General features: G+C 38.6%; 3 protein-coding genes across 3 annotated transcripts; all 3 read right to left on the bottom strand.

Annotated features, from left to right (window-relative positions):
- Positions 1 to 490: 490 nt before the first annotated feature.
- Positions 491 to 7508, bottom strand: LOC125071135. The gene is made up of 2 exons (XM_047681226.1): positions 7071 to 7508; positions 491 to 508 (listed from the first exon to the last, which is right to left on the bottom strand). Exons 1-2 carry the CDS (start codon positions 7506 to 7508, stop codon positions 491 to 493), a joined length of 456 nt encoding a protein of 151 aa, XP_047537182.1.
- Positions 7505 to 9385, bottom strand: LOC125071134. Its single transcript, XM_047681225.1, has one exon. The coding sequence runs from the start codon at positions 9383 to 9385 to the stop codon at positions 7505 to 7507; it is 1881 nt and encodes a 626-aa protein (XP_047537181.1).
- A 3188-nt stretch (positions 9386 to 12573) lies between these two features.
- LOC125070738 lies at positions 12574 to 25299 on the bottom strand. Its single transcript, XM_047680684.1, has 8 exons — positions 24991 to 25299; positions 24370 to 24669; positions 24002 to 24199; positions 19281 to 23931; positions 18754 to 18877; positions 15674 to 15852; positions 15272 to 15388; positions 12574 to 13765 (listed from the first exon to the last, which is right to left on the bottom strand). Exons 1-8 carry the CDS (start codon positions 25168 to 25170, stop codon positions 13620 to 13622), a joined length of 5895 nt encoding a protein of 1964 aa, XP_047536640.1. The 5' UTR covers positions 25171 to 25299; the 3' UTR covers positions 12574 to 13619.
- Positions 25300 to 25455: the final 156 nt, after the last annotated feature.

The raw sequence follows: 25455 nt of genomic DNA, 5'->3' as shown, positions 1-25455 counted from the left end.
GCACCACTGAGTTTTCACGAGGTTAATTTATGTTTATAATTCATCTTGTGCTGAAGGACAACATAGCTCGGCAAAGGGTCTACCGAAAATTGAAAGACGAAATACATGAACATGAGACCAATGTCGAAACAAAAACGTTGAGTGACTTTTGGTTTAGAAGGTCTTAATGAATGTATAAAAATAAAGAACGCATTTTTTTTCAAACAATTAATTCATAGAACTAACTCGGTTAGAATAACTTCTGGAAATCCGTTTTAACCTATTTGCCAAATTTTGAAACGATAACCAGAGGCGCATAATGCTTAAACAGAATAAAGAAATATATTTTCACATCATATACACCGGCTCAGTTACATTTATAAGCAATCATCGTAAAGTCAAGACTGGATTTGAACGTTGTTTCTGATGTATCTGTGCAATCTCCGTACTGGATTTTTTTTATTTTGGAGGAGTAGGCAAATAAGCGGAAGGCTCATCTGATGCAAAGTAACTACCCGCCATTAGACATCTGCAACACCATACGATTTACATGTACGTTACCGGCCTGACTCTGAAACTGAGAATTTGTCTACAGAGCAACTTATAACTTTATTAATGTGGCGAGGGCTTGAATAAATTCGCCCTTAAAAGGTAGCTACTACACCAAACAGTCAGTAGTCAATTGTAATTCGAAGACTGATTTTATTTAATATGAAATCACAAATATGTTTTAAGGCTTCTGGTGAGGGCTTCCAAACTACGCATATTTTAACCATTCTAGACCGATCATGTCTATGATATAGTTATATACTGTGTTTACTAATCAATTGACGGATCAGTGCAAGGTTTGGTTGACAGCTATTAATCGATTTTGCGGTTTAGACGGTCAGGTTTTGGGCATCATTTATATTAGTGTGCAGTGTCCACGATCTGACCAAGATTGTTTATTTGATCTTAACAATATCAATGCTATCACATATACGAAAACATAACTTTTCTTAGAAATTTCCTTATAACAATGCCAGTGGAAATCCCTTTAACCTATATTTATCACAGCTTTCCGACAATTTCATTGTAGCTCTTTTTATTTCAATTTTTTAACAGTGACCGACTATTCTTCAATATTTTTTTTATTAACTCCTTTTAAGTGCATTTCATTTGATTTTTGCCTGTGGTTTGTTCAAGTATCTATTTTATGATTTCCTTTTCAAATATAATAATTGTTGTTAAAGTTTTTAACTACACCAGTCTTTGAAACAAGTTTTAATACACAGAAAATAAATAGAGTTAAAAGTGCGTTTGCATCTCAACGCACGTGCCAGAAATGAAAATTCTTATATGAGAAAGAGTAATTTTACCGCTATAAAACGTTACATATAGAAACATTGCCTGAGCATTACACGCAAAAGTGGATCTTAATATAATTAATAATAAAATAAATTTATTATTAAATTATTTCGCCATTACGCTTTTGATGTTGTAAGATGAGGCTTCAACCTCCGAACACTCCATAGGGCCACATCTACGTTTTTATTTTATTAAAATTATTTTGAATTTTAAGTATGATATTATTGCAGTATGATTATCTTAACAGCAACAGTAATAAGCTATTGTTCGATGTATAAATAATACTTATTTAACGTCTTTACCTACATTTATTTATATCTCAGGACATATTAGAGAATTACTGATTTCATATTTGATAATATTAATGTACTTACATATACATTTTTTTCTTGTTTGTAAAATATTAAAGGAAAATCTTTATACGCGGAAAGTTTTATGTGTTATTTGTAGCGTTAACCCCTTAATAAATTATAATTATTTAATCTAATTGGCTGTTTCAGATGCAGAATAGAGTTCCTAATTTTTACTAATCTTCATATTAACTATTTTTTGTCATAATAGGCAGCTATTCACGCATGGATAGATTTATTTTTATTTGCAATCCATTCTTACGTAAATACTTTAATTAATTGTGATAATTAAGTAATATATGCTTATTTTTACATAAGTAAAGCAAACTTGTGTTACTTTGAAGTTAAGAAAAGTATTTTTTTAGCAAATCAACTTTAGAAAATTTATATTTAAATATTACTTAACTTAAGGAATATATTGAACTTAAAGTGATATTATTCATTATCTATATATATATTTTTTTTATAAAATCTGACGACAGGCTGAAAAAACTAGTTTAAACTGGCTTAATTTATAAGTACTACCTAAAAATTCGTCTAAAAAGTGCTTTACAAATTTTATCTGCATATATATTTATGCAGCTAACCCCATTCCGCGAGTACATTCGACGTCCCACTTTCTCGGCCTCGGCTGCACAATACCTAGACATCTACTTGTATACTATACTAGATATTCAGTGCTTTCTCAGTCTAGGCGTTCTATTGAATTACAAGCTACACGAACTACTATTGAATTACGTCATAGATACTAACTTGATAAAATAGATCTATTTGTAACGATCTTGTTTTCGACTCCACTGTGAGATGTTGACTCTATTCGGGTCATGTAAATATATAAATAATAGTTTCATGTATACTTTTAATATATATCTGACATTAGGCTATGAAGAAACAATTCAGTACCTTTTTCTCCTCTCTTTGTTAACCGATTTTCTTTTTTTTGGTAGTAATTGACAAGGAATAGGAATCATCAAACATTTTGGCAATATGATTAGAAAAAGAGTTTTTCGATAAGTGCAAAAATTTTGACCATTGGCCGAACACAGATTTATTGAAATCCCTTTACTAATAGTTTTATTACTATCAATAAGTAGGTACTTATTGAAGATAATTTCCAAGTAAATACTCTGTTAGGGGTAGATTGAAATGAAATGAATCAAAACACTGATACAAATTATGGAATTTCTAAGTTTGTAACGTTTTAAAATTCATGCTTTGAGTTGCAGATTATAAATCAACATAGTGCTTACGTGCTTAGAAGAAAACCAACCTTGAATAAAAGTACATGAATATTTATCGAATATTCAGACATAGAAACTTAATTATCACTTTATAATTTAAGTGTCATGAACACTTTACCTACCATAACATACATATTTAGCGAGGTTCTCTCCATTAAAAGGTTTCTAAGCGGAAGTTTTTTTGTTATTTTTATACGTTATGACTAACTGACTGTATATTTAACTTATTTATTTAACATACAAACTGCCTGGAAAAGCTTTATGCAAGCATGTCTGTAAACCAGGTACCAACTACTCGCTCAATAAAGGTGGTCCTGTCAATAAAGGTATTCATAATCACTTCTTTCTTTCTTTCTAACATGTATATATTTTTTAATTCATAGTAATAAACTTAAATAGCTTGGATAAATAAATAAAATCGAACGACATTTACCTATGTTACTGATACATACACATAATAATTATTATTATATACTATTTACAATAATAGCTTGCTTGTCAAAAGGGTCCAGTTTTTCCAAAATCTATATATACTAGCAGTCTTCCTTGGAAATGTAAGGCCTGAGCATATGAATGATCGACGACCTCCGTGGTGGAGTAGTGTGTACACCGGTTTTCATGGGTACGCTACTCTGAGGTCCCTGGTTGGATTCCCGGCCGAGTCGATGTAGAAAAAGTTCATTAGCTCCCTATGTTGTCTTGGGTCTGGGTGTTTGTGGTACCGTCGTTACTTCTGATTTTCCATAACACAAATGCTTTAGCTACTTACATTGGGATCAGAGTAATGAGTGTGATGTTGTCCAATATTTATTTATTTATTTTCTTCGATGGAGAATGAAATCGTGTGCTCATATTTTAATAAAATTGTCATTCTGTAAAACTTACGAAAAAACTCTACTGAAGAACGGAATTTTATTGACTTATTGGTTGTTTTCCTGTTCACTTTTAATTAAACACGTAAATGTATTAATTTTTAAGACGAAACTTCTCACTATTCCATGGATGGTACGGATGACGCATTCATCGTCTGGTAGACTCCGAGCAGTTCCTGAGGTTTGTGACCGAAACCTACACCGGTCTAAGGTATTTGTAAAGCATATCAACGCTTACCTTCACTGCTCGTGCTAGTCTCACTGCCAAACCAAATGTCTTAGGAACCTTTTTTTTTTTTTTTTTTTTTTTCTCGCTGGAAAAACGCTTTACGCGCTTCCCCCACGTGATGGTAAGTGGGGGGGTGTGTGGGACTCCCCGGAGCCCTGGACGCGGAGTGCGCCCAGGTACGCCGGGTTTACCCACTAAAAAACCAGCGGTACCCTCTCCGCCTTTCGGCGAGCGCCACGGGATCGCTTACGCATGCTACCGTGACGCCCTGACGGTCGGCCTCCAACACCTAGAAGGGGTTCTCAGGGTACTGAGACCCTCCTAGTCCCTGCGACGCCTATTGAGGCGGGGGGAGAAGGTGCGCGTAGCGCTTCTTCCTCCTCCCTGGTCGTCTTCGGCGGAGCGGGTCTGCAGCGGCATCCTCTTCCCGCTCCCGCTCTGCGGCTTCCTTCTGCGACATCACGTTTTCGCAGAAGGACCGCATCGCCGACCAGCACGTCTCGCTACTGAGCATTTCGTTGACGATGCTCGGCAGCGAGAGGTCTCCGCCCATAGTCGCCGCCAGGGTGTGCCTCTGGGGCCCCCACGCAGCACACTCACTCAGGGTGTGGTGCGACGTGTCGACTGGCGCACCACACTCGTGGCAGGAGGGTGACACCTCCCGCCGCGCTATTCCGTGCAGGTACTTACCAAAGCACCCGTGCCCGGTAAGTACCTGTGTCATCCTGAAGGTGAGTGTGCCCTTCTTTCTCTCGACCCAGCGACTCAAGTGGGGACGGATCGCCTCCACTGTCGCCAGGCCCGCCGTGGGTGACCCCAGATCCTCCTGCCATCGGACGATCAGGGCTTTCTGGGCTAGAGCCCTGATCCGCCCGACCTCCGCCGACCCTGGACAGTCGCCGCGGTTCCTCGATTCCACCCGGAACCGGTACACCTCCGCGAGCACCTCCGCCTGGAGCTCCCAGGGAGGATCGCCCGCGAGAAGTGTCGCCGCAGTCCATGACACCGTACGGTACCCTCTGATGCCTCTCACCGCTATGACCCTCTGCGGCTTCCGCAGCAGGGCCCGATTGTGAGCGGTGAGGGCGTCAACCCAGATCGGAGCACCGTACAGCGCCATCGACCTCACTACGCCGGAATAAAGACGCCGGCATAGCGATCCCGGTCCTCCCACATTCGGAAGGAGGCGGCCGAGAGCGGCGGCGGCGTTGATGAGCCTCGGGCCGAGATGGACAAAATGCTGCCCGAAGCTCCATCGACCGTCCAGGATGAGGCCCAGATACTTCATCTGGGCCTGCACCTTGATCACCGTCCCCCGGACGGTGATACTCGCCCCTCGTGGGGGTCCTTTCCGTGGACCGTGGAATAGAAGGGCCTCCGTTTTATTTATGGAGACCCTCAAGCCCAGCATTCCCATACGGTCCACGGTGAGAGCCGTTCCGACCTCGGCGAGGCGAGCTGCCTCCCGAAAGTCCCGCCCAGTCGCCGTGACGAGGGTGTCATCAGCGTAACACAACACCCCCATCCCGGGAAGGACGGGAGCTCGCAGGAGCCAGTCGAAACCGACATTCCACAAAATTGGGCCGAGAACCGACCCCTGTGGAACGCCGCAACCTACCCGACGCCGGACCAACCGCCCATTGACCCCCGCCCAGAGGACCTCCCTGTCCTGGAGGTACGCCTCCAGTAGCCTCCTGAGATAGGTCGGCACCCCATGGTATCGGAGTGCCTCCCGTATCGTCTCGAAAGGGAGACTGTTGAAGGCGTTCGCCACGTCGAGTGACACCGCCAGGATGACTTGCCCCCGGGCTACCGCTTCTGTCGTCCGAGTCTTCAGGGCGTTCAGAGCGTCGACCGTCGACCGGCCCGCCCTAAACCCGTACTGAGCCTCTGAGAGACCCGGACCGACCTCCTCGAGGTGCTGAACGAGACGGGCTGCGAGGATCTTCTCGAAAAGTTTTCCCGTCTCGTTCAGCAACACAATTGGCCTGTACGCCGAAGGCGAATCCATCGGCCGACCTTCCTTCGGCAACAGGACCAATTTCCCTTCTTTCCAAGGCTTCGGAAACTGCCCGCTGCACAGGCACTCGTCGAACAGCTCCCGAAGCCTTGCACCCAGGAATTCCAGGGCGTCGCACAGAACACGCCCTGGAACCCCGTCCGGACCCGGCGCCGTGTTCCTGGCCCTCAAGCGGCCGAGGGCCATCTCCATCTCCCGCTCCGTGGTCAATGGTGGAGCCACTGCGTCTTCGATCACGGAGCGGGCCATCTGTGGAGGGACATGCTCGCCTGGATGGGGGAAGAGTTCCCCGACCAGGCGTAGGAGGAGTTCCGGCGGCATCGTCTCAGTGACGGGGGCGCCTTGGTTGCGGAACTTCCCGCGCACACCGCGATACGGGCGCCCCCATGGGTCTCGATTGAGACCCGCCAGAAGCTCCTCCCTGGCCTTCTCCTTGGCCTTGCTTATCGCCAGCTGCAGATCTTTTTTCAGCTGGCGATAAGCATCCAGCATCTGTCTCTCCAGATCCGTGTCGAGGCCGTTGCGCCTTCGACAGCGGACGTAGGCCCTCCGCGCCCGGCAGCAAGTCGCCCGAAGGTCGGCGATTTCGGGTGACCACCAATAGACGTGCCGACGCGTAACCCTGCGCCGGGTCCGAGGCATGGCCGCATCGCAGACTTCCTTGAGCGAACTGCGCATGCGGCCCGCCAGCTCCTCTGCGTTAGCGCCCTCCGTCCTCCCTGCGGAACCCCACCGCTGCACGATCGCGGCCTCCTTGACCAGTTCTCGATCGACCTGGCCGAGAGACCACCTCGGCAGCTTGGTCGGCACCCTCTGGGGTTCCGCCGGCCTGCGAGAGGTGGAGATCTCAAATCGGATGTAGCGGTGATCCGATAGAGTCTCCACCTCCTCCTCCACTCTCCAATCGACCACTCTGCGTGCTACGACAGGGGTGGCGAACGAAACGTCCACCACGGAACCCCCCTGTTGGCGCACGCAGGTGTGAACCTGCCCCTTGTTGAGAAGGGACAGGTCGGAGAGCAGTGCCCACACCTGGACGGCCCTTCCTCGCGGATTTGTGGCAGGGTTGCCCCAGGCACGCGACTTTGCGTTTAGGTCACCAAGAACCACTGTCGGTTTAGGCGACTGCCTGGCCACCGCAGATCTGACGAAGCCGAGATAGATCTCGAACTCAGCCAGGCTGCGGTTCGGGGAGAAGTACGTTCCAACGACCACGTACTCCCCCCACCCCACCACTACGTAACCCGAGCCCCTTTCAACGAGTGAGATAGAGGGACCCGTTCCGCTTTTCGCGAGGACCGCCACGGTACCATCCGAGTCCCCTACCCAATGAGGTAGGGGCGGGACATAATAGGGCTCGCAGGCCACCGCCAGATCGATCCCCCACTCCGCCATGGACTGCAGTAGTAGGTCCTGAGCCCCGGCGCAATGGTTGATATTAGCCTGAAGGAAGCTGAATTGTGCGCTCATGTTGACATTGCAGCTTCCTCCTCTGCTGGGCGCTGTCCGACGTTGGTGGTGGACTGGGTGCCTAAGGCCACCTTACCTTTCGTGTTTGAGGGGTTACATTCCTTTGACCCCATCATGTGTCCGGAAGGCTTGCCAGCGTCTGTGCACACCGCACAGCACAGCTTCCCGGTGCATTCAGCCGATTTGTGACCATCAGCGCCGCACCGGAAGCAAAGGCTCCCTCGATCCGCACTAAATGGGCATAGCATCCTGGTATGGCCAAGGCCCATGCATTTGTAGCAACGCAGAGGGCGCTGCTCCAGCACGTAAACCCTGGCCGAGCTCCACCCAACCAAGAGCCGACCGGCGTCAGATAGTTTCTTCGCCGCAACTATTGGGCATGTCACGCGGACCATACCCATGTAACTGTGCGCACGTGCAATTTCTCCACACCTTATCACTTCAGTGGGACAGTTACCCTCGCGAGCGACTGCCGCGATGATCTTATCTTTGGTGACGGAGTCGTCTAGCCCCGTCAACTTTATGTCCACTTTCCGTATGGGATGGACGACGTTGGCCACCCCATCCAACACTGTGCGGAGTTTGTCGGCTAGTTTTTCTACTTGGCTCGACTGTGCTCTCGGCAGCTCCAGCACTCTGGCCCCCGTCGCCGAGCGTCGGACTTTCAACCCGCCATTGATCCCAAGTTCCTGCAATTTTATGCCTTGCTCAGCGCGTTCCAAGACCTGGGCATATGTGACACCTTTCTGCTCCGCTTCCGGCTGCAGCGTAACCACCACTGCAGCTGTACGAGGAGCAGTCAGCTTTGGCTTAACCGCTTGAGGTGCCTTAAACACCGTGGTCTTTGTTCCAGCTGGACCAACTGGAGGGGAAGCCTGTTTCCCCTTCTTTCCTTTTTTAACCACAGTGGACCAGGACATCTCCTGGGCCATCTGTGGCGGAATCATCTCCGGCGCGATCGGGGCGCTTGAAGGGCCAGCGATGGGTGCCGGTGGAGCAGCTGGTGGCACCCGCATAGGTGCGGACTTCGGCGGTGGAGCCGAATGAACTGCCTGCGCGTGGGTCACAGCAATTTGCTGCGCTGATTCCCGCCTCTTATCTGCAGCTAATGGAGGGCGCTGTATTTTTGCAGGAGGGAGGCGCTCCTCTAATTCGGCAAATCGGGCGTTGAGCATTACGCCTATCGATGACATAATGGAGGCCTTTAAATTATCCACCGTGAGAGCATCTTGTGCGGAGCTGGTGGACGCCTCATTTACCACAGCGACCTTGGTCCGCATCTCCGCGAACTCGCGGCGGTGAGCCTTCACCTCAGCCTTAAGGCTGTCCACCTCTTTGCGCAGGCGTCCATTATCAGCGCGGAGCTTTCGAGTTTCCTCGGCTTCTGTCCGAGACGCTAAGGCATCTACAATGGCCTGTAGTGCAGCCGCCGACTCCCGCAGTTTTTTGCCAAATCCTCCTTTTAGGTTGGAGGACTTTTGTGCCACCTCTAAAATGAGGGCTGCGCTTCGGCCCGCCTGTGCACGAAGTTCCTCCGCGCCCATTTTCGTAGGATCCTCGGCGTGGACATCCGAGGAGGAAGATTCCTCGGAGTCCAAAACAGTCTGAGGAGGTTCCTTTCGAAACGCTCGACTACGAAGCGATCGTTCGAAGGCCTCCTCTCTAGCCTCATTGGTCTTAGCCTTCAGCTCAGCTTTAGCCCGAGCGAGGCCACTGCCACGACCTTTGGCAGTTTTGCCGCGAATAGCAGGCTTGCTTTTCGCAGCCATTCTCGTCTCCGTCTCCGTGTCAGAATCGGAGTTAAAAATAGTGAGGCCCCCATATGGCCGTTTTCGGCGAACTAGGGCGTCGGACGATAACTCCGTGTCGACTTCCATCGCCGAGAACAAACAATACAAAAAAAAAAAAAAAAGACAACCAAACAATAAAATATATATATAAATATCTGAAACAATAAATAAGGTCTAAAAAGACCTATTCAAAACAACAAAAACCAATCCTTAAACAAAACAAGTGTCCATATACAAAGCAAAAAGTCCAGATGTTACGCGTCAGAGATAACGAAAACCGGTTTACAAGCCAGGTGTCGTTTTAATTCATCAAATCGTAAATTTTTATCGCAATATTCAACACAACCTCAGTCGAAGACGTCCGAACGGCGAATCATCTCAAATGTCTTAGGAACCTGTTAGTGACCTGTAAATCAAAAGTTTAACTTTATTTTGATTCTGCGGCGTTCCACAGGAGTCGGTTCTCGGCCCAATCTAGTGGAACGTTCTTTAGATTGGCTCTTGAGAGCTCCCATCCTTCCCAGGATGGGGGTGCTCTGTTACGTGGACGACACTCTCGTCACGGTGACGGGGCGGGACTTTCGGAAGGCGGCCCGCAGGCACCCTGGGTCACTTCCTACTTCAACAAATGGGAGGGCCGGAATCGCTATGCCGGTGACTATGCCGGCGTAGTGAGTTTGATGGCGTTGTACGGTACCCTGATTTCGGTAGACGCCCTCACCGTTGACAATCGGGCCCTCTTGTAGGAGCCGCAGATGTTCCTAGCGATAAGAGGTATCAAAAGGTACCGTCCGGTCTCGTCGACTGCGGCGATATATCTCGCGGATACGCCCTGGGAACTTCGGGCAGAAGGGCTACCGGTTCCTGGCAGAAATGAATAATAACGGCGACCGTTCCAGGTCAGTGGAGGCAGGCAGATCAGCCTGTGGGGGAAGGAGCTGGAAATACCCACGGTGGGCCTGGCAACATTGGAGGTGCGGTACATCATTTAAGTCGCTGGGTCAAGAGAAAACTCGGCACGGTCACATGTAAGACGACACAGTTACCGGACACGGATGCTACGGCAATTCCTGCGGTGCGACAGGAGGTGTCACCCTCCTGCTACGAGTGTGGTGCGCCTGTGGACACGGCGTGCCACCAACATCATCAACGCTATGCTCGATAGCAAAGCGTACTGGTCGAAAATAAGCAACTTAACAACAAGGAGGCAGCGGAGCGGGAGCAGGATAACGCCGCAATCGCGTTTCGCCAAAGAAGACCGGGGAGGAGCAAAAAGCGCTGCGCATAACTTCTTCCTCCTCCCAAATAGTAAATAAAGTTGAGGGATCAGCTGACCTTGCCTAAGGCATATTCTACGTTTCGATCTACTCAAACCATAATGTTCTTAAGGCACTTAGCCTTACTTTTTATTTATTATACAAGCAATATATTGGTACCAAATATTCAACATCTGGCACTGTCATTGACATTTAAAATATAATCTTCGTCGATTATATCTGGCTTTTAAACGATTGTGTATTTCAATCTTTGAAAGATCTCTTCTCAATGATATATCTATGCAACACCATACCAACTTAATCCACCTAGCTAAGACATTTCTATATTTTTATAATTAATCTTATATTTTAAGCAAATTAATTGTTTCGATTGTGGACTACAGTTTGTATGTGTAGACGATCCCCAATCCAAGGTTTCTTTAATAGGATAATAATAATTAACGCTAATGAACTTCTCACTTAACAATATACTAACCGCAAAGTAAGAAAATGAGAAACATCGTCACGTCGCTAGCTAAGTGTAACACGATAGACGCAATTCCCAGATACTGCGTCGTTAAATTCAGTACTTAAGGTAATAAAAATAAAAGAAATATTGACGCATGCTTTACAGATTTATTATTATTATTAGTAGAAAACGGCTGGTCTTTGGGAGATCCCTGTTAATGTTATAAAATCAATAATTGATTTTACCTCGCAGTAACATTTAATAATTGTATTATCTGGGTACCGAGTTAGTGAAAAACAGTACCTCAGATTATCCCTATATTTAAATCAGGTAATACTTCATACCATACAATTATAGACCCATCTCTATCTCATCAATACTACCTAGTCTTAATGAGATATTAAAAATATTTATATATTAAATTAAATGTTAGTACATTTTGATATAAAAATCTGGCTGCATATCAAAGGCAAATTATGATATGCCTCGGAGGAGTCACAGGTTGTCTTAGGGAAGTTTTGTGACTCATCTAAGGCCTTCGACAGAATGCAACTTCAGACACTTGTCTGAAATCTTCGTCGCTACGATATTAAAGTTGTCGCACTCAGATTTTGTATCTGAGCTATCTAATTCAAAGGTTTGAGGTTAATGGCAAACGATCTCCTGAGTATATAGACCCCTATTTACACAGAGACCAGAGCCATCAAGGTTACATTCTTGACCCATTTCTCTTTCTCACTTATATAATATTTTGAATGCACAAGATATTATTTGCATATTATAATTCTTTGATTTTTAAAACAAATAGACGCCAATCTGACGATGTAAACAATACTTTCTCAGAAATAGTACAGTGATTTATTACCCATAAATTATGGGTTCTACAACAATGTTAAACAGTAAAAAAAATTACGTATAAAATGTATGATTCCAAATTTGAAATATGTAATAACTGATGAATTAATAAATAAGGCAACGTTAGATCTTGACACTAAAAAAGTCTCGATATTAATATAGAACCTTGTATTAGTGGGTTGGTGAGTATATGAGCTTTGCAGCATTCGCGGTTTCGAAGATTAGGCTGTGGACTGGTGTGTAAACGGCTCGCTTAGTTTATTTTAATTATTTTCCACAGTTTTTCTCGGGTATACTATTAGTACTAGAAAAAGCATAAGCTAGTTCAGAATGTTACCCGACTACAACAGGAACAGAATACGTTTGAAATCAGAATCAATTGCAAATTTAAAAAAAAAACGTTAAGGAACGTTTTGTTTTAAAGAATTTTATAAAATTTGTGACTTCTTAGATAACACACTTAGGGAATAAAGCAATCGCCTACGGGCTATTTCAAACAAATATATATAATACACAATTATTGGAAAAATTTATAAAAAATAGTTTCTTACGCCGGTTTGTATGTTTCAAACAGTGGTGGATTTATTTTTTTATTGAAAAAAGATTTTGAACTTTTGACCAAAAAAGCAGTACTTTATTTGGAGTCGATTAGGACTACTATAAAATAAAAATCTAATTTTTTTCATATGAAACTTTATTAACATTATTAAGTATAAAAAAACATTGACTTAAACCCTAAATTATTATACAATATATAAGTAAGATATACAATACAAATCATCAAATTGGAATATTTTAAAGCCGGTAATCACACATAAGTATTGCAATATAGCACCTAGATAAATTGCCTAGTTGGCTTAAATTTTTTTCTAATATGTTTAAAAACATTTTATTTAACTAACATTTAAAAATCCTTATATTTTTTCAATAATTAAAACAAATGTATTTATGTATTTTTGGCAAAATTCGAATAGTCCGTCATTTATTGAAAATAATAAAGTAAAGAGCACATGATTACTGTTTAAAAAAAAAAATATATTTTTAAGACTAGCAAAACGAACACGAGTGAATAAATACATTATTAGCAAGATTCTTTTGAAGTAAAATAACGCAAATCTAATAAACTTTTATAAACAAATATATTCGATACATTAATAATGGCACGAAATTTAAGTAAGTAAAAAAAAGTTATTTAAAAAAAATATAAGACAGATCTATAAAGAAGCATAAGATTAAAGAGAATTCATAAGAGTATTCGATATTTTATTGTTAATTTTATATATTTTTTTACATTATAATTAATTAAAAATCTTCCCTAATCTATAATTTTAATAAAAAAAAGCCTCAATTTTCGAGATTCTCTAAACCGAACTCAACAAATGTAATTAAACTAAACGAAAAACTAAAAAAAAACTTTATTGATTTTAGTGTCTTCAATCAACTCTGTGGATTATTGGCAAAAATAATGCGAACAAATTTCGCTTGATGAACTTGCTAACCTGTCAGTTTTATGAATGCATATATTATTTATTTATTACTGTTAATATTTTACTTAGAAATAATTTATGATACTGATATGAAAACAAAGACCACTAATTAATGATTACTTTTTGATTATGTTAAAATAAAAAATAAAAATTACAAATATAAGTTGTCCAATCACACAATTGACAGTGACACTTACTATCGACAGAATAGAGGAAAAAATAGCTTGATGTCAGAAATTATTAACATATTTTTGCTACACAACAGCGCTACTGGCCATCTGGTTGACGCCGCACGTTCCGTCGCCACGATAGACGCGGTAGTAACCCTGCTCACCCCATGACTTACCCCAAGAATTCTTTATGATCCAGTAGGGCAAAGTTTTGTGGAACAGCGGATAATCTTAAAAAAAAGAATACTTAAAATTAGTGGTGCTATAAAAATATAATTTTTGTATAAATATTTATTATACTTGGTGGGCTTTGTGCAAGTCCGTCTGGGTAAGTACCATCAACTCATCACTAATTCTACCACCAAACAACAATAATTATTATTGTTGTTTTAGTTGGAAGGATAACTGTGACATTGTAGCTTCAGACACATGCGACATAACATCTTTGCTCCCAGAGTTGGTTTTAAATTGATAATGTAAGGAATGGTTAATATTTTTTAAAACGTCAAAGTCTATTGTGACCACTTACCAACATGTCCATCCAGGACATGCACTACTTGGACGTCAGCCTACCTAATGTATACATTATTTTTAATGTATATGTTACTGTAAAAGTTCGAATTAAGGTAAATCTTAAGATTTTCCAGTTAAACCTAAGATTTACCGACATGAGTTTGATAAATGTATTACTTTATTTATTATTGTATTTACTATAAAGGGACGACTCTTTCGGAATTTTACCATTCCAACCTAACCTAACCTAACATGTAAATCCTAAGATTTACCATGTGAATGATGGTGAAAGTTCGAATCTCAAAGTTTTATGGACATTTACCATTCATAATCGGTAAATGTTAGGTTATACTGGAAAATCCGTTTTGGAAAATGACAAGATTTACCATATACATTTGGAACTAGCTCCACTTATAAAAATATGTATTTACTAAAAACAACTTTCCTGTTAACTGACTTTAATTATAAATAATGTATATAAGCTGTGGCAAAAAAAAAGTTATTCAGTTTAATAATATTAATTTTATACCTCTATTCTATTCAACATTCATTATAAATGCGAAAGTGAGTTCGTTTATTTATTTCTTTGTTACATTCATCGGCATGAATATTAAGCCTACAGAAAATATAGATTGTAGTACCAGTTAAAAGTACTGGACCAAACTGTAACGCAACTTATTATATAATTTAAACTGGGAAATAAAAATAAACTATTTAATTTGATATAGCATCACATTTATCTATAGTATATATAAATTTAAATTTATCAAATGAACACAAAACTAAGGACGCAGATGAATAATGAAGACAACAAACAGCTGCGTGAGGTCATATAAATGTTTAAAACAGCGTACTTATAAGTTTTAAACAAAAATGGTTGGAATTTTTGGAGATGGAAAACTATTTGATATTCATGGAGGACAGCAAAATTTATTTATGTTTCAGGCAAGAGCTGATACAGAACTGGTCATTGGTCAAGCGATCACGAACGAAGTTCTTTTACGCGGCTTACAGTAAAATTAACTGGCAGAAATTGTCACTTAAGGATAAAGCGCTGTGCTCCCTCCGGGCGACATTTCCCTCTCTTTCTATCATATACGGGTTTATAAATTTCTATTACTATTATTTAAACTTATTTTTTGTTCGTTTTAGTTTCTTCCAAACGGACACATTCTTTTTTAAATTTTATCGATTTGGTCATATTAACAAAAATGTATTTTTACCTTTAACGCCGTATCCTACAATGAGAACACCGTGGTCCAAATTCGTCGGACTGCAAAGAACCTTCCAAGGGTGAGAAACGCCGCCCACGTAGAACTGCATCGCGTTCGCATTTATACCTGAAAACAATCAAATTAATATTTTAGAGTACTATTTTTTCGCAATGACCGCACATTAACTAACACTCGGTTGTTAAGAATCGGGTGTTATATACACTGACCTCTTATTTTTTCTGAATATTAAAAAACTCATATTAATTTACGTTTAATAAATAATGTCCATGAAAAAATTAAATCAGTTCATCCCCTTCTCCATAACAGAACGATAATCATACAAGAAATCGCATTGATAAAATTTTGTAAGTAAATAATGTTTTTGTAGACTTAGGTTGGAAATAAACTCACCGATGGAAATAGGGCCGTTCTGTACGAGCCACTTGGCCATGTCAGTCTCGTTGGATGTTATGTTGACGGCGCTAGTGATCTTTACTTTAGATAGGGTTTTGTTGAAAGCGCACTTGTCATTTTCACCTTCATATGGATAGTCGTTCTCTGTTTCTAAGCCGCCGAGTTGTTCTATTGCTCTATAAAAGAGAATGTATTTTTACATGCTTAATATTAGCCTAAGTGTGTTAGATTTAACGAATAACCGATCATAATTTTGGAATAATCAAAATACCCGCGAATTTTTTTTCAATGACAAAACGAAGAAAAACTATGTTTGTCTATGTTTATTGCGATAAATATTGCTGTTAGGAAAAAATCCTATGTGTAGGTAATAAAATATTGTCATTTTTCCCGCGCATTAAGTCGTATGACAAAATTTGATTGATTTGATTTGATTTTTCAGTCGGGGGATTTTTAACTATCATCTTTGCATTGCTCAGCCACCAAATACAGTTTGTGATTAATTTTAGAACACAACACTGATTGTAATAATAAGGCTTTTTTATTGAATTAAAAATTCATATTTTAGTATAAATGGGTAAAAATAAAAACTTACGACTTTATTCTTGTTGTCACGAGGTCTTTGCTTTAATATTAAACAACGTATATAATCGTAAGTTTTAGTTAAGATGTAAGATGAAAATAAATCCATGTTGCAACATTTTGCGTCGGACATATGTCATTTTTACACAAAATATTAAAATATAAAAAGCGTCGGCCCCAACGCATGCCTCCGCAGCTTAGGTTGCGTGATCATATCCGTTATCAGTGGTTGAAACCCATATTATGTATACCAAAATTAGGATCAATCGTAAGTATGGACAAAACAAAAGGTTATCCTTGAATTCATTGCTTTAATAGGTCACTTCTAGTCGTAATGATTTAGACTAAGAAGTCAGAAACCTCTTTGAACAATATCAGCCCAACACAAAATAATAAAATAATTACGAATATGACCGAATGAGAATGAAATTAAAAACAGTTAGTAAATAATTTATTATATGAAAGTTTTCTATTTATTTCCTTCATAATTCATATATCTACAATAAAAACGAAGCGTCAATAGCATATAGAATGCATTTATCAAAACTGCCACGTCCAGTAATAATCCACGGCAGATGCCAAGTCGATGTTATCATATTTTAAATCTTCATTTCGACGGACGTAATTGAATTCTTGCAATTAACAAACAGAGTCGTTTGCAACTTTGTAAATAAAATTAATCACGTTGTTTTACACACAACAACGTTCATTGTTTAATAATAGTGAGAATTTACGACATTTTTATTGTATTGTTTAATTAAAAACAGGAAAACAATTGAATAGTAACGCAATACATCTATAATTATAAAATCGTTTGCTCTAACCGACTATACACGTACGGACAGATATACTAAGACTAAGAAGCTAAATTATGGAATAGGTTTTATAACGTAGGCATCCTCTAAGAAAATAATTTTATTGAGTAGGTAATGGGAGGGCGACCTTCGTATGAATTTAACCCGTATAACGTCGAGATCGACAGCCAGTAAATAATAAAATACAAACTAGTTATTTATTAAAATCTTAGTTCAAATGAATAAAACGTGTATAAATTCTTATACGGAAGTACCTATGTTAGAATGTTAATCCCGTGCTTCGGAAAACACGTAAAATCTGTCCCAAGTTTGTTCTCTCCGTATTTTTAGTATGGATTAATAACGAGCGCGTTTCGCCGTTAAGCATAACAGCTTGGCGAGAACTAATTTTTTTGTTGTAAAAACTTTTTTTATAATAAATAAAAATTAAAAAAAACTTATTTGTGTGTTGCCCTTGGGTTACAGAAACAATGATTGTTATCATTTATTTATGGTATTTAGTAGGAAAAATCAATTTTCGTTGTTTTTGGTACAAAAATTGCTAGTTTGTACGTTTTTTTGAGCAATTTATATATACGCATTATATATTTAAATATAAATTTAAAAAAAATTGGTTTCATATCGAAGCATTTAAATTAAACATACATGTTTCAATTTTTCGATTAAAATATGATTATAACTATAAAAATGCTCAAAAAAAACCATAGTATTTTTTGGAACGAAAGCAATGAAAATTGATTTTTCCTACTAGATACCACAAATACTTTATTACAATCCTTGTTTCTGTAACCGAATGGCAACTCAAAAATAATCCAGTAAATCAAACAATTTGGCCTGCGTTGCAATATACTTTTTTGATGTATAAATAATTCTCAATTTCGTCACATACTGTATGTTAATATTACGTCAGAAACCTTAAGTGTCAGCAACAACTGTACAAAGATTGTACTTAATCGTATGAATAATATAGAAACTAGGAATTAATTTTAAAATTAATTTATAATTATGAACTTAACTGTGTCAAAGTATTTGATTATGTAAGCAAATATTAGCACTTGCCACGTTTTAATTATTACAAGGATTATACTTAAAAAATAACGTTATTAACATTCAAGTCCACGAAATGTTTTCCGAAACTAATATTTTAAAAAATATTAATGTTACATTTTAGAGAATATTCGACAGAATTTTAAGCCTATAATGCACTGGTTACTTATGTCAAGACCAAGCCAATTTCAGAACCCTGGCCTGCTACTAAAAGCGATTTACGTCGAATCGGAGATTCTAATCCTATATCGCGGTAACTGCATTCGTACCGAAGAGCCGAGATGGCCCAGCGGTTAGAACGCTTGCATCTTAACCAATGATTTCGAGTTCAAACCCAGGCAGGCACCACTGAATTTTCATATGCTTAATTTGTGTTTATAATTCATCTCGTGCTCGGCAGTGAAGGAAAACATCGTGAAGAAACCTGCATGTGTCTAATTTTAATGAAATTCTGCCACATGTGTATTCCACCAACCCGCATTGGAGCAGCGTAATGGTATCCTCCAAACCTTCTCCTCAAAGGGAGAGGAGGCCTTAGCCCAGCAGTGGGAAATATATAGGCTGCTAATGTAATGTAATGTTTATAATGCATCCGTACCAACAAAAGTTACGAGGCAATTTAGTATTTTTTACCTGTAAGCATTGTCTGGAAGACCACCATTGCACCCGTCGTCTAACTTGTCACAATCCACGAGCTCCTGCTCCGATAGCGACACCAGTTCGCCTGTTTGAATTTTCCATTGACCTTCGATATTGCCTGCAAGTTAAAATGCCCTAATTACTTGGTGGTAGCGTTTTGTCCAAAACTTTCTGGTCAATTACCAACTACTCATTATGTATTCCACCGGCTATCCCTAGTATTGTTGTGTTTCAGTTTGAATGAGCCAACATGTTATATGCCCCTGCATATAACATTTTAAGGCCCAAGTTTGGTGGCGCATCGGTGATATATGGCATGGTTAATATATCTAACAGTGGCAATATCTATGGGCTGTGTTGACCACGTTCTATCCAGGTGACCCTTTGGCCAGTCTTCCAATTATTAGTAAAAAATAAAAATAATATGTTACTGATGCAGTTCAGTGACAGAATTATCGAATTCTAAAAGTTAGTTTGAAAGAATATTAGTAAACAATAAAGTTTAGTAATAAAATATTTACCTGTAACACTAAATGCCCAGCAACTGCCACATGAACCTTGGTCTTTAACTTCAGTGACTGCATTATACTGCCGCCAGTCAAACAAGGCTGGGAGATGCACCTGGGGGATCTCAGCCTTTCTCATTGGTATTTGGTTATGGTCTCGAAGACTCGGTTTCAATCCCATAAACTTCTGTCTAAACTCCTCGTAAGACAAATCGGCAAATCTCGTAACGGCATATCTAGCTGTTCCTCTTTCATGGGTGTTGAAATCGTGAATTTTCTTTACATTTTCTTTAAATATGGTGAACCTTTTTAGCATTTCGTTGCGATCATTTACATAATCGGGCGTGTATGTAGCCAGAAAATCGGAAAACAAATGTTCCGCTTGTATATTTCGATATAATTCAGTGGTAGCGCCGTCTTGATAATCACAAGACACGCGATATATAGGCGGACGATCAGTCCAAGTTCGCAACCAAACATTTACTCGACAAAACTTATTTAAGCCCATATTATTCACTATCTTGCAGTCATCTTTAATGCTTAATGCCATGCAGTCGGTATACCCAACTTCGATCTTCATTCTGTAATGGAGACCAGCTATTTCTTGTTTTTGTAATGAATATACTCTAACAACTTTTTGTCTTCTTGGACTTGGGTACTTCGCTTCAATATGCTTCACAGCCTCGTTTGCTAATTGCATAGCAGTCTCGGTACTCTCAAACTCAACGTGCGCTTCAAGAGGAGTTTCATCATCTACACAGCTAACATCGATCTGCCTACCATTTTCCAACCAAAGTCGCTCCCAAACGTGCGAAATGCAATGTCGCCTGGGTAAATGTTCTATGAAATCACAGGTAGTGATATTATCCACAAATTCGTATTTTAGACAGTTAGTGTAACCCACATCGAAATCTATAGTAGTCAGCTTTCCTGTAGTAATTTTGTTCGTAATGCTATTAATTTGCATAACCCTTTGTTTATATCTATTGATTGAAGACATTTCTAGTTTTTCTAATGACTCTTTTACTAAATTTTGTATAGTTTTATCATCAGACGTAATATTCTTTAATTCTAAAGATCGCTTATATCGATACTTTTTCTGATCAGAACACTTTGTAGTGATTTTTCCAATTTTTTTACTATTCGGTTTCATCCACACATATGAGGTACATGTCTTTGAAATTCTAGATACATCTAAATAACACGAATCAGGGTTTCGATCTAAATCTACGTGTTTTGAACAATTTAAAGTTTGCACTATGTACGTCACTTTGGTAGGATTGTCAAAATCTAAGCTCGGTATAACGTGCGGTTCGCCTTTGTTAATCAATTTGTTTTGAATCTTAGGTGACGCTTCTAACTCTCTTAAAGATCGCTTAATTATTTCTGGTATTGAAATTCCTGTAGCTTTTTTGAATTCAGCCTCATCATCACACACTACATCAATGCTTTCCACGTCCAATTCATCATCCGGCGAAGGTCGCAAGTTAACAAGACACAGCCTATGATACATTCCTGATAATTCTTCACAATTATCTAAGCGCACTTCATCTTGATGTCGTAAACAGAAAGTATATGCAGTTTCTATATACATTTTTACCGTATTTACACCCCTAATCATATGGCTTTGAATAGAATGTACAGTAATAAGTTTTTGTAAGTTATTTGTATCCGATTTATCATTAATTTGATTTATAGCTCGATCCGCATAGTAGTACATGGTGTCCTCGTCAATATTATTTTCACCTGAATGTATTTGCCTCTTCGTTCTTTTATCGTTATCATGCAAATCATCTGTTTTAACATTTTTAGTATAAACTTTCTTACAAGTTACATTTATTTCTTTCTCTGATTTTAACCATGGTCTATTCCATACTTCCGATTCACAGCGTAGTACGGTCTGAGGTTTCAGTAAACTACATTCGTCTATTACATTTGGGCCATCTGTAAGTAAGCATTTTGTTGGTGATATAGAGAATTCTAACTTTGTAAGAACACCCTCTACAATTTGTTCGGTTACATGATGTATTTTAACAATTTTATGTTGATACTTCGCGTTGCTTATTTGCTGATATTTTTCTAGAGATAGATCAGCTAGTTGTTTATACTCTTTGCTGTCTATATTTTTTTCTTTCGGAGCTCCCAAGCGGATGCTGCGTTTATCTCTTTTATTGTTTTCTTTGTCAGAATCATCTTCATTGCCAAAATATTCATTACAATGTACATCAATTTCCTTGCTTCCTTTCCAAGGTCGATTCCAAATTTTCGAATGACAGGCAAGTAAGTTGTTTGTTTTGCATTTAGATGTTCTTTGGCTACATGATGTAGGCGTAGCTATAAAATCTATTTTATATAATATTCCCGAAACAATTTGCTCAGTTACCCGTTTTACGGTTATATCATGTTTAGTTTTTGTTTTTTTAATACGTTGATATTTATTTAATGACTCTTCAGCCAGTAATTTGTATTGTTCACTATTTACATTTTTTTTTGTTGGAGCACCTGTGAACGCTCGTTTACGTCTTATATTTGGCTTGTTTTCAACTTTTTCCCTATAAGTATAAACATTGTCTAAATCTTTTCTTGGATTCAAAACGCCAACATCAGCAGGTATATACCGTTTTATTCTAGACTTACTTCCTAAATCTTCACAATTTACTTTATAATTAGTGTAATTTAACCATGGACGTTTCCATATTTCTGAATAACAAACGTGTTTTTCATTTTGGATGTTTTTATTGGTTATTTGAAAATGCATTTTAATTAACAATCCAGATACCACTTGCTCTGTAACATTTTCAACTTTTACAACTTCATACTCATTATTAAAACCTTCGTCTTGCAAAAATTTTTTCAATGATAAATTAGCTAATAATTGGTATTGTGGTTCAGTAGGATCCGTGTTTTTAACTCCTCCTGGTTTTACTGATCTTTTCTTTAAAGATCTATGAATATCTTTATCTATAGTGTCATCACACTTGACCTTAATTTGTTTACCATCTTCTAACCAAGGGCGATCCCATATTTGTGCCTGACACTTACGTAGTGGTTCATTCTGTAATAATTCACAAGTCTTTAGATCAACTTGATATTCATTTGGGCATTCTGTGTAACCCACAGCAAACTTTACTTCTGTCAACAATCCTCCTATAAGCTGAGTTGTCACAGAAGTAATTTCTACGACCTTTTGCTTATTGTTTCTATTTGAATTAACATCTAAATATTGCAAGGCATCTTGCACCATGTCAAATACTTTTGGATCATTTAAGCCTTGTATATTATTTGATTGTCTCTTTTTAGTAAATCTTTCATCAATAGGCCTTTGAGTACATACATGTGTCACTTTTTTCTCTTTTAGCCAGTGTCTTTCATGTACAGTTATTTCACATACATTAGAATCCATACTTTGTATCACTGTGCAATTTGTTCTCTTCTCATATGGAATTGTTTTATTACAATTAGTATAAACAAGGTGTAGGATAAATTTTGTAAGTCTACCCGAAACTTGTTGTGTATTAGCTTCTAATATTTCTTCGATTTTCATTGCATTTGGATTCGATGATTCTTTTTCGATTTTCTTTAATGATTCCTGAGTAAGTTTTAATAATACAGGATCATTTAATGGAATAGTTTCTGGTTTGCTGAATTGACTTTTTTTCTTTTTTTCGTCGTGACAAAACGCACTTAAAATTTGAGGTGTGTTTTGTTCAAAAACTTCAATCACACCATTGCAAATTTTCGTTACTTCATTGTTACTCTCACATTCTGCTTTATCGCAAGGAATTGCAACACGTGCTTGAATATAAAAAAAATGTTGGAAATTTTCGTATTCTTCTTCTGCAGCAATTACTTCTTTAAGGATTCTTGTTTTAACTGCTAAATCCATCTCATTAATGTAATCTACCATATTCTGTGCTAGATTATATAAATAGTGTGCATTATTGACATTATCCTTAATCTTATGGATTTTTTCAGCAAGAGACATAATTTTTAAATCATGATTGTAACTTCTCTTATTTCTTATAATATCATAGTGATTACCATCAAAACCAGCAGAGTTGAAAAAATTTATTAACTCATCAATAGCTTTTTTCTTATCTTGGTTTAAATAACTAGTCTTTTCTTGATTCTCGGGTGACTTCTGTTGAGCGAAATTGCCACCGTAACGCCTCACTGTCTCCATACCAGAAACAAGATGTGCACTCTCATCACCTGACTTTTGGGATTTTAATGTTTCGCTGATTTCACTTACAGTTGTTTCATCAAATTTATTATAAGGAATTATTTGTTCTTCTAAATTTTTCATTTCATTCTCAGTAAGAGTTTTTTCTTGTTGGGGCTGCGCCTGCACATCAGTGTTATGAATCACTTTAAGAATTTCATCCTCAAATCCTGTATTTGCATTGTTAGGTTTAGGTTTTTGTATACCATCATCATTGTTATCATCATTATTTGGTATATATTCACCATCATCTCCAAATATCCATTCCTCTGTACAGTTATTTGATAAAATAGTCCTGTATTTAGAACCATCACGTGTTTTTATCCAACTTTTTTCAAGTATTGCTATCTTACATGGTTTAAATTCGATACATTCATCTGTAGGTGGTGAGCATTTATTAAAGCCAACTTGAAGTGTTAAGATATATCGAACACCATTGATAGCCTGTAATAAAATACAATAATTAATATGTCTTTATTGATTATTATTATAGAAGATAATATTTTAAACTTACTTGCACTTGTCTTTCCACATCCAGCACAGAGTCAAGTGAGTGCCTGACATTAGGTTCATGTTTATCTAAGTGTTTGATAGCAAGAGCAGCTAGGTCATTGACTCCAGGTGCTTGAATGTTCACATGACTTGAGCATCCTATGCAGGAGCCACCATACTGTCTTCTAGGTATTGCTATAAACTGCTCACCAGATGTAATCTATTAATAAAATAATGGCTGTGATATTTGATTGATTTTGTTTTATATAAAATTAAAACTTCAAACAACTTCATACTACAAACTTTTGAAAGCTTAAATAGAATATTACAATGATTAAACAAAAATATTTATCCTTTTCAGTTCAAAATAATTATTTTGAAATATTTTACCCCAATATTTGATTGGACTTCATTATCCAAATGCACAGGTTCATGAGCAGTGACTAGTTCCATTTGAGTAGTTTGATCAACATCCTGTTGGTCAATATCTTGCTGACCAACTTCACTAGACTTTTGTTCTGTCATCTGATCACTGTTATCACAGTGATACTCATTATTCTGTACACTTATACCCGCTTCATTCAAGTCTTGTATAGTCGCAGAGCATTTTAAGTATCTCGACGAATCTAAATCATGATTATCTGTGGCTTTCAAATTTATTTCAATATAATAACTTTCACTGGCATCATTCTAGAACAAAACAATTTTTATGTATACGCGTTTGTTCCAAGTCATAAGAAATGTTTTTATAACAGATTTTAATAGTAATTGCTTGGTTTTAAAGTACTTAATTATAACTATATTTTGTTGAAAATAATTAGCACATAATTAATAGCTTCAAGGTTACAAAAAGTTATTTCCCTCAGAATATTGTAAAACATAACATTCTGATATCATATAATTTTATTTTATATAACAAATGTCCATACGATAATTTAACCAGGGGTCTCTCTTACGATAACCTTAGGCAAAACTTTTAAAAAAATACATAGATTCTATTGTATGGCTTACCGTTTTATGCGTTTTAATGATAGCACCATCTTCGTAAGTATATGGCTGGTTTGGTAAATTATTTAAGTAATCTACAAATCCATTTAATAATTTATCTTTTCTCTCGAAGTCTAATTCGGCTAAGCACGCAGATAATAGACAGCACACATTTAACGTAAACGCAAATTTTAACCACCGCATGACGATATTATTCAGGCGATATCATAGCTGAACACACAAAAACAGAATGAAGAAAAGACTATGACACTGCGACTTATTTAAAATAGTGAATGATTCAACAAAACCGCAGTGATTACTGATCATAACAATTAATACGTATGTTGTATATATATATGTATGTTGATTATTGTTGACTTTTGTATTGACATTGACATTAGTGTTGCTCATCGATAGTATCAATAGTGTCGATAGCACCCTATAAGCAATACTATTGATGTCATTGAACCATTACTTTTAACCTAAACT

The sequence above is a fragment of the Vanessa atalanta genome, chromosome 18 (assembly GCF_905147765.1).
Source record: "Vanessa atalanta chromosome 18, ilVanAtal1.2, whole genome shotgun sequence".
Taxonomy (NCBI): domain Eukaryota; kingdom Metazoa; phylum Arthropoda; class Insecta; order Lepidoptera; family Nymphalidae; genus Vanessa; species Vanessa atalanta.
The sequence above is the reverse complement of the archived record's forward strand: the minus strand, read 5'-3'. Positions and strand labels throughout refer to the sequence as shown.